The sequence below is a fragment of the Hipposideros armiger genome, unplaced genomic scaffold (genome assembly GCF_001890085.2).
Source record: "Hipposideros armiger isolate ML-2016 unplaced genomic scaffold, ASM189008v1 scaffold_560, whole genome shotgun sequence".
NCBI classification, from domain to species: Eukaryota; Metazoa; Chordata; class Mammalia; order Chiroptera; family Hipposideridae; genus Hipposideros; species Hipposideros armiger.
In genome coordinates this window covers 409,854-420,551 of record NW_017731910.1, presented here as the reverse complement: position 1 = coordinate 420,551, position 10,698 = coordinate 409,854, and the positions used below count along the sequence as shown (strand labels likewise).

Sequence of the window (10,698 nt, the reverse complement as noted above, 5' to 3'; positions counted from 1 at the left end):
ACTGCCTCAGCCGGGAACAGCGCAATGATCATAATACCAACATGGGCCAGAGAAGCGGTGTCCTCCACAACTAGACTGAAGAACAAAAGAACAGCAACTTGGCTGTTCCCTTTCCCCGATTCCCCAACGCTGTTCCCCTTCCCCCAATTCTCCAATAAAAATCTTAAAAAAAAATTAAAAGTATGGTACTGGAACAAACAAAATGGACACATAGATGAGTGGAACAGAATACAGAGCTCAGAAATAAACTTATGCATATACAAGATGGTCAATTAATTTATGACAGAGAAGCCAAGAATATATTAACAATGGGAGAAAGAATAGTCTCTTCAATAAATGGAGCTGGGAAAACTGGAGAACTACATGCAAAAGAATGAAACTGGACCTCTATCTTTTATGATACATAAACAAAAACTCAAAATATGTTAAAGACCTGAACATAAGACCAGATATGGCAAAACCCCTAGAATAAAACATAGGGGTAAGCTCCTTAACATTAGTCTTGACAATGATTTTTTTGGCATGACACCAAAAAGAAACAAAATGAAAACAAAAATAAGCAAGTGGGATGACATCAAACTAAAATGTTTTTGCAAAGTAAAGAAAACCATCAATAAAACAAGGCAATCTATGGAATGGGAAAAAATATTTGCAAACCATCTATCTGATAAGGGGTTAATATAAAAAATAAAGAACTCATACAACACAGTAACAATAACAACAACAAAACCCCATCAAATAACCCAATTAAAAATGGGCAGAATAACTGAATAGACATTTTTCCAAAGAAGATATTTAAATGGTCAACAGGTACATGAAAAGGTGTTCAACACCACTAATCATCAGAGAAATGGAAATAAAAAACACAATGAGATATTACCTCACACCTGTTAGAATGGCTATCATCAAAATAAGAGATAACCAGTGATGGCAAGGATGTAGAGTAAAGGGAACACTTACACACTGTTGGTGGGAATATGAATTGGTGCAGTCATTATGGAAAACAGTATGGAGTTTCCTCAAAATATTAAAAGCAGAAGTACCATATTCTCCAGCATCTTACTTCTTCGTATACATATATCCAAGGGATGGAAACAGGATATCAAAAAGATATCTGCACTCCCATGTTCACTGCAGCATTATTCACAATAGCCAAGATATGGAAACAACCTAAGTATCTGTCAATAGGTGAATGGATAAGAAAGATATGGTGTATATATACACAATGGAGTATTATTCAGTCATGAGAAATAAATTCCATCTTTTGTGACAATATGAATAGACCTAGGGGGCATTATGCTAAATATAATAAGTCAGACAGAGGAATACAAATACTGTATTTTATCACTTATATGTGGAACCTAGAAAAGCCAAACTTGTAGAAACAGAGACTAGAATGGTAGTGCCCAGGTGCTGAGGGATAGAGGAAATGGGTAGATGTTAGGCAAAGAGTACAAAGTTCAAGGTATAAGATGCATAAGTTCTGGGGATGTCATGTACAGCATGGTGATTGTAGTTAATAATTCTGTATTGTATACTTGAAAGTTGCTAAGAGAATAGTTCTTAAAAAGATGTACTTATGTGATGGGATGGGGGTGTTAGCTAATGCTATGGTGGTTATCATTTTGCAATAGATAAGTATATCACATCAACACATTGTACACCTTCAACTTACACAAAGTTATATGTCAGCTATCTCTCAACAGAAGTGGAAGAAAAATTTTAAAAAATTAAGAAGTAGAGAAAAATATTAATGGCCAGTCTTAGAACACCTAACTTGGTTCAGTGGCTTAGTTTGTGTATGAACATAAGTTTTTATTTGAGATATTATTGGCAAATTAAGTATATAGCCAACTCAGTGCTAGTAAAATTGTTTATACAATAGTTTTTTGATGGAATTAAATCTTTGACTATTCTGAAATGTTATTCAGTACTGTAACTCCTGGGGACTCTACCACCTTATCAAATTCTAATTTATCTTAGACCGTGGAGAATGCTTTCACTATCACAGTTTTGGAATGAACCAGACACAAATGGAATGTACACATTACCCCAGGTACAATGCTGAGGGTTTGGAGAATTATGTGAAGAATGACTATGTAACCTTTTCTGGTGATGTCACATATGGTGATTAAAAATAGCATAGACATTTGTTAAATGTTTAAAGTAAGAGGGAGGTGAGAACAGTGACCTGTCTGTCATTGCATTCTTTAGCCATCTTTCTCAGTGCCTACTCCTCAGGGTGAAAACATCAACATCCTTAATCTTCAGAAGATGTGCTCCAAGCTCAGGCATTATGAGAATTTTGCATTAAGGCTCACTAAACCCAAATCTGGGAAGCATCTTCCGTAACGTCCTGCTTCGTGAAGATGACAATCTAATCTTTTAAAATTCTTTAGAGAAAAGTCTTCTATTTCAGTATGTGATTGCCATCCTAGTGAAGAATTTTCTTCTGAATCCATTGAAAATACACATACTTTCTCTGTTTTGGCTTTCTCATGTCCTCCTGAGGATGAGCCTTAGCACAAAGATATATGGAAATGGAAAAGCATGTTCCCAATGCAACAGAGATTAGAAACCTTCAGAAGTCTAGGCTGCTGTGAGATGATACCAGGTGTCCTAAAGGTCAGGAATGTCGGCTAAACTTATTTTTAAACTATATATTATAGTTTTCAACAATGATCAGAGTATTTCTTCAATCTCCAGATACCTATGTAAGTGATTTTCCCATAAATATACTACAGTATCCAAAAAGTCTGGAAAGATCTAGGACATTGTATATGTATCGTACTTTGTTTTCTGATAAACAAAAGCAGGTAGAATCCATTTCTTTTACACTTCATTGGGGGTGATTACTTTCTTCTGCTTGTTGGACTGGGCTGCTCTTCAAGTGAATTGATATAAATTAATGGTTATGAAATAATAAGTCATAATAATAACAACTATATGATAATAATAACAAGCAGCAGCGGCAGCAGCAGCAGCAGCAGCAGCAGAAAGCTCAGTCCACAGTGGAAAATTACGTTTTCTAGAGGCTTCTGTTCTCCACTGTGTGACCTTAAAATAAGAATAATTTCTCAAGCTTCTAAGACACCACAGCACAGATGCACAGTGCATAAACAAATAAGTAACCACATTCGTGGTGTCCTTTGGGGGTTTAAATCTTATTCTCGTGACCCCAGGAAGCTGACCAGAGAGAAAAGGGAAGAAAGAAGTACAGGATATTTATCTTTATGTTTTGGAAATGCTTTTGATCAGGAGAGCTGGAACAAGTTTCTGTGCTTTTGTAGGAACTACAAATGTTCCAGGGGAGGAAGCAAGATCAAGAGCAGTTTGCTCTTTCAGGGACTTCAAAGCCCATTCATCTCAAGATGGGGCCATTACCATTTTGGCTTCCGCGCTGTGCCGTGGATGGCCCTGAACTTTTCAAGAGGAGAGCCTTGCTGGGCTGGGGACAGCTCAAACATATTCCTTGGAGTGCAGTGTCCCAGAAAATGTGCCCTTCCCGGCCTGTGCTCTGTGATTACAGTCCCGTAGCAGGAGTGATCCTTGTGCTTATTGGACGCAGCACAGGTGAGTGGGGCAGCAAGGCTGGACTACCATTTGCTGCCTCTGCCCCTCCTCTAGGTATGGAGAATTGTAAACATAAGAACAAAGCTGAAGCATGTCTACCAGTCTTCAGGTCGTCTCTGATCTCCGTAGTCTGTCTCTTTGCTGGTACCAAGAAGAGAACGTGCAAAAAAAAAAAAAAAAAACAACACTCTTTCATGGTTTTTTAAAAAAAATTTTTTTATGGGTCTGCAAAGCTCCAAGAAAAAAAAAAAAAAAAAGGAAAGAAAAGAAAACAACCAACCACCTAAATGGACAAAAGAACTGTCAACGCTATCCGCTCCTATTATGCCCACCAGTCTAGCAGTAACAGGAAGTTGTACTTTTCACTTGGAGTAAGATTTGTTCAGTCAGCTTAGGTTGCTTCTGGGTATAACATATAAAAAAAAATTCCGATCCAAAACAAAAACTAAAACCAAAACAGAACACAAAACAGAATGCAAGGCCCTAATGTTGCAGGCCCCCCAAATCCTGCTTCTATACTTGTTCTGGTGCCTAAAATGCTGGGATAAGCTCCACGAAGCAGGGACTGCATCTGTCTTCTTTACTGTTGGGTCCCCAGGTCCTAGTATAAAGCCTAAAAATATCTGTGGAATGAATGATTAAATCAGGACCCTGGTGGTTTGTTGTATCACCTATTATGTGGTATTGAATACATTTCCTGTTATCAAGCTCTCAATTTCTCCATTCTCAAACATTTTAGCCCACTTCTGCGAATCACACACAGGAATGTTATGAATGTTATTCCCAAGATACGGCCTACTCCACACTGGATGCATCTTGGAGGACCTCTGGAAGTATGTTCAGTAAGTGGAAACTCCTTCTTTTGAATTAGGTGTACTCTGGTTACCACATCACCCTGACAGTTGAATTCACTGTTATGCACTTTAGTAAGTGAAGATAATAATGCCGACATCCTGAATTTCCACCTCTATCAGGTGAGGAGTGAGGGAAGTTCATTTTTGAGGAAGACCTTTTGTACCTATGATTTTATTCTATTTCACTTTCTGGAACTGGTCTCAGAATAAAAAGTGAGAGATTATGCTATAGAGTAAACCCGCAAAATGACAGTGATACTGCCTTTCTTTAAATGTTTATTAGCCCTCTCTGTTTCCTCTGCTTTTGACTGCCTTGAGCAATTTATGCTTTCCTTTTACATGATGAGCACATGGAATTTTACTGAAAGCACTTTTGAAAAGTCACATGGCATCAAGCATAATTCTCATTTAAATATTTATTTTAGAATTCTAGATAACATGGCTCTTTCAGGTGGAAATATTTTACTAATAAAAAATGCTTTGAAACTTAAAAAATATATATTCTAAGGTTTAGATTCTAAGGCTCAACTTTCAAAATATGGGTATTTTATGAACCACTTTAGATCCAAATAATTGAAAAAGGAGGTCCCAGGAGCATTAAAGGGATCATAAATAAAAAGGAGTACAAAAAGAAACATATTTTGAACCTATTGATTGATCATCTTTCATTCCTTTAATACACATTCCGTTAATATGTAGTGTGTGTCAGAAACTGCGTTAGGTGATTAGGCTCCTTGTTTACGTACAAAAGCAGCACTGGATCCAGTGACCTGGATTTCAGTTCTGGCCTCCAACACTAGCCAGGTGATGGCCTTGGGCAAATCACTTTCAGTTTTGGGATTTCATCTATAAAACAGTGATGGATAAAAGATCCAGCACTAATGCTATCTGGGTTTCAATGGATCTCAAATACAATGATAGAACATAACTAAAGTACAGTACATAGGTAAAAAAAGCAAAAAAGCAAGTAATTCTAGAGGCCATATACTTCTCTCTCTTAACATTCATTTGTTAACGAACAAAACTGATATATTAAATTTTCACATAAAGAATTATATTATAAATCTATTTATTGTTTTTCTCATTTCTTACTCCTTTAGTAAACATGTATATAATGTCCACTCTGTATCAGAAGCTATGTTGGGCATTTCAGACCAGAATGAAACATGTTCTCTGCCTTGAAAAAACTCACATTCTAATAATGGAACTAGAGAAAGAAATATGAGTTTGGGTGTTAAGTGCTATTCATAATCAACCCATATTTACTGAGTGCCTATTATGCTTGGGCTACGTCGGTGAACAAAACTGATAAGGATCTGCTTTCATGGAGTTTATATTCAAGTGTGAAGCTGGAACAAGAAAGAATAAGCATGAAAATAATAAATGATGTGGTATGGGAGAAGGTAAAAAAAGCATGGTGTAAAAAAAAGTAGAGCCAGTTAAAGGGAAATAAGGGCCCCGTGGTGGGGGTTGGAGCAATACGCTGCAATTTTAGGCTTGCCAGGTGGGCCCCCTTGAGATGCTAACATTTAAGTAAAGTCTTGAAGGAAGTAAGGGAATTAATCAGCCACAGGGGATATCTGGGGAAAGGGCACTGTGAGCAGAGAGGACTGGTGATGGCAAGTCCCTAAGTCTGGAAACAAGGGTGGCTGGAATGAAATAAGAAAGAGGGAGAGTGACAGGCGTTGACAGGAGAGCAGCAAGGGATAGGGAGGGGGCAAATCAGGTAGAGCCTTGTAGGACACTGTATTACAATGTACATATTTATCGAATTTAGCATATTGACATCCTCTTATAGTAATGCGTTTTCTTGTCCAATTCTCACTGCTATACATATTTACCTGGTGGCCGGTTTAAAGTCCCTTTCTTTTCTGTAGTTTAAATCAGTTTTTCATCCTTTACTCCCCTCAGAGATGGAGAATGACTGGGAAGGTCGGACAAATCAAGAAAGCTAAACTACCACTTTCTGGTCAGGTCGGCACAGCCAAACCAAATGGTAGATTCAAAGCCAGTAATTGAACAAGGCAGACAAACAGAAAATACTTTTTTTTTTTTAAATCCAAATAATGGCCTTATTTCTTCACTTTTCTTTGTCATTTAAGACTCAAACAGTCAGGGAAATTAAGGAAAATATTTTGGTTATGTAAAACACCTTTCAAGGGCTCCCTGAAATTTAAGCGCTCCTTTTCTATAAGTTGTTGAGGAGTAGATATATTTGCATGCTAAGGAGTAAGAAATGAACTAGCATAACAGTTCATTAATACATATGGTGAATAAAGATAAATGATAACCCCACGGTAGTCCTGGGGTGAGGGAGATACTTATTCAGCTGCAGCTCAACTCAGGCCTGGAATCAAACCGGCGACCCTGTTGCTCAGAGCTCGCACTCTTGAGCAAGCTCTTAACCAACTGAGCCACTCGGCCAGCCCTTATTCATTTTTAAGAATTAAATGTATTGTAGATATGATTTATAGATACCTGAGAGTTCAGGTATATTTACAGGAAAGATGTTCTTCTATACTGACTCTATGGTCCATTCTTATTTTCTGGAGATGTCAATAACTGACCTGTGATTTTGAGATAAATGCTGATTTGCTATTTTCATATTTTTGTTGTTTCTATATGGAATACACCTGTTGGAATACAGGGCACATAGAAGGTTTAATCTTTACCACTTATTTTAATAATTCTAATATTAAGAGATAGCATCCATCAGATGGATAGGAGGAAATATTGACATAATTGATTTCTGCTACTTTTGGCTCCCTCTGGGTAGAATGAAGAAAAGATGTGCAAAAATGCAGGCTGGTCATTTCTGTGCTTATTTTCAAGGCTGGTTTAGTGATTAGAATTCTAAAATAGGCAACAGTGGTCATGGAGTTCTCTCTTAGTATTACCAGTGATTTTTCAGGTCATTTGACTTCTGAGGGATCATCTATAAGGGAGATGTGAGAACTGCTACTTGCTCCAATGATAGTATGATTTGAGCTACAAACTTTCATGCTCTTGGATGATAAATTAATCAAAACAGACTGTGCAGACTAGAATGATGTCCTAGTGCGATGGGAGATTATTAGCAACTTAGGCAAATGAAAGCATTTTATCATTGTAATATTTCTGACACCCAAAACTTTTGTGCCCACTAATATTACTTACCATTTTGTGACTTGCAATTAAGCTCAAGTCCCTAGAAACAGTACCTAAATGTGCTATCACTTGTACCTTATGCAAACCTGAAAAACTTGCTTCTTATATGTTAGTAATGCATAAAAAAGCAATGTTATATTTAGAAATACTTAGACCATATTTAGAAGTAAATGGAGAGGCAGCAAAAGCCACTTTGAAGACACTTTTACACGTTCACTAGTGGATCAGAATGACTTCCATTATTTTTCAATTTGCTTACACTCAGGCTCCCAGAAAAAGTTTCATTTCATAACACAATTTAAGAAAACCACTTAACATGGGAGCGGAGTCAAGTAAATTGTGGAGTGGGGTGACGCATTGGGGGAGGGGAGCTGTCATTTTGAGGGGTACAAAGTATAACTATTGCACTGAGTTGTACAGCTGAAACTAATTTAAAAAAATGTTTATTTCAAAAAAAAAATCTTAAAAAAAAATAAAAGAAAACCCACAACTCTTAATGCTGACATGAATTGTTTCTAAGCAGAAGAAAAACTCAAATGCCTGGAAATCATCATGGTCTGAGTATCTTTCCCTTCCCCCACAATTAGATGCTGGGAAGGGGGACTTTTTTCTCCCATCCACTGTAAAAGTTATGAGATTCTTTTGCTCAAATCACCCACAGGGAAGGTTTGGAAGTTCACGTATCTTCTAGGTTTGCCAGTTCTGCCAAAAAATTAAATGCCCTTATCATGCATGTCATATCGTACAGCTAACAAGAAAGAGAGCAAATGTAGCATAGCATGCATCCGGCAGCTACCATTGATCAGCCCAGCCTAGGGGCCCTTTCAATTTCATGTAGTGTACCAACCAAGGTAGTCACTTAAAAATGAGTAAGAACATTAAAGAGCCGTCATGTTGCACCTCGGAATATGTGTTTAACACTTTGAATCCTTTGTTGTGACTCTGACTCAATGATTTATGGGTTGAGGCAAAGGTATTTGATTCCTGTTTGACAGTACCTGTTTTGCACCATAGACGATGATTAAAGGCTCCTTGCTTACCTGTGAAGTTGATTTTCAGCAAGTAATCCTTGTACAACTTCTTCCCGTCCAGGATCTTCATAGCATCGCAAAGCTTGGTGGTGTTGGGACAGAGGGTGCGCTGCATTTTGTGCAGGGCGTGGGCCATGGCATACACCGCGTTCACCACAAACATGATCTTGGATTCTTGCTCGTAGTTGCTGCTGTCGATGGCCAGGTGCTTGTCGCAAGCACGCCGGTGGTTCCGCTTGTTCTGGAGGCTGCACTGGAACTTCTGCTCCCAGAAGTCCCTGAACCAGGGGTTGCGGTGGTTGTTGTAGGGGTTGAGGCTCTGGAAGTAGCGGTCAAACTGGCGGACTGGCTGCGAGGCAAGCTCCAGGGTGATGGCCCCGTAGGCCACGTGCTCGCTGCCCTTGATAATGCTCTCTTGCGCGCCCCAGCCGTCGCTGGCCACCCAGGTGAAGGAGGCATTGGCGCGGCTGGCGGCAGCGATCAGCTCGCGGGAGTCGTCGGCGCGCATGAAGAGGACCACGACACGCGCGTTGGGCTTTTGCAGTAGCTCTCGGATCACGCTGTCGTAGGACTTGCGGATGTTGGAGCGACCCACCTTCTCTGCGGTGGCGATGCAGATGTTCCGCAGGCGCGCCTCTTGCTCAAAGGCCTCGATCCCGGTCTCCCCGTAGTCACCCTCGGAGGCCACGGTGGACACGTAGGTCCAATTGAAGAACCGCAAGATCTCGGCCATGGCTTTGGCCTGGTAGAAGTCGGGGGGCACTGTCCTGGCAAAGTAATCATAGCGTGACTTGTCGCTGAGTTTGGCACTGGTGGACGCATAGCTTATCTGAGGAATCTGGAAGAGCCGGAGCAGGTTGGCCACCTGAGCAAGGGTGAAAAAGGGAAATATCTGTTTCAGAAACTCAGAGGTAAGTGACTGGACATAAAAAAATGAATAATACCAGCTTGTTACCCAGCTCCTTTTTCACTTCTAGGTCGCTAAACTTTTCTTGATGCTTTGCCAGGCGTATTCCTGGATACTGTATTGTGGCTATGAGGCAGCGTGTTCCACGCAGGTGGTTTATTTATGCTTCGGGAAAGGTCATAGTCGAGAAATGAGAAGGGCATGCCCCTCTCTCTCCTAGACTTTATGCTAGACTGTGGACTAGGATCAGTTCTGTTCAGGTGTCCTCAGTGTGGTTGTTGGAAGTGTCTGGGGTCCTCTTATAACTCAGGCAAACAATGAAGTACAGTGAATTGGCCAAATTTAGTTTTTAGACAACTTGGCTGTAGTTGTATAGAAAAAGCCTGGATGTTGTCTAATTCTCACTTCCCCCTCTTTTGCTAAAAACGGCATTCTCTGAAAGAGTTTAATTTTGGAACTGTATGCCACATGGACAGTCCAAATTAGACACTTATTATCTGGGTTAGGCAAAAGAAAAAAAAATCAATTATACTATATTTGGTCCACCCCAAATTTTAGGCATATACTTTTCTAAACTTCAGAAAAGCTTGACCAGTATTTTCTCTGCTTTCTCTTTCTTTTAAAAATTTTCTAACTTGAACTATGTGAAAAGAAAGCATAAAAGTGCTTTTTAAAAATAATATTTTAGATTAAAAAGCAAATAAAAAAATATTGAGGGCCTTGCCAAGAAAGAACCATCTATTTCAAAATGTTTAAAGCTTATTCTGAATAAAGAATTTACATTTCTTATATTCACTTATCAATAATAATTTCACTATTCATTACAGAATAAGAAGTGAAAGTTTATCTTTCGAAAGCTATCTTTCGAAAGCTTATCAAGGAGAATTTTATGCACAGGTTTTTATGTAAATATGTGTTTTAAAATGTCTACACCAATTATATCTATATCTAATAATAAGTTTGTTTTTATTTTTCCTGGCTACCCCATATATTCTGTACATGTCTATATACTGACTTTAGTTAAGTTACATAATATACTAAGTGGATTTTAATCAGAAACAACATTCAGTATTTTGATATACTCTGTACTTTGAAATTTTCCTTTTGGAAATTGTGGTTTCAGGTTTATATTCAACATGTAGGAAGCACAGCTTGAAATAAGCAGCTGTTAGCAAAGAGCACAAAT

At 38.7% G+C, this 10,698-nt stretch overlaps 1 protein-coding gene across 3 annotated transcripts in view; it reads right to left on the bottom strand.

Moving 5' to 3' along the window:
* GRM3 (glutamate metabotropic receptor 3) overlaps window positions 1–10,698 on the bottom strand; it is a 231,070-nt gene that overhangs the window by 66,407 nt on the left and 153,965 nt on the right. For all 3 annotated transcript variants that reach the window (XM_019623736.1, XM_019623738.1, XM_019623737.1), the window contains exon 3: window positions 8,615–9,470. In XM_019623736.1, the coding sequence (XP_019479281.1) occupies window positions 8,615–9,470 (856 nt within the window). The remainder of the gene's footprint in view (window positions 1–8,614; window positions 9,471–10,698) is intronic.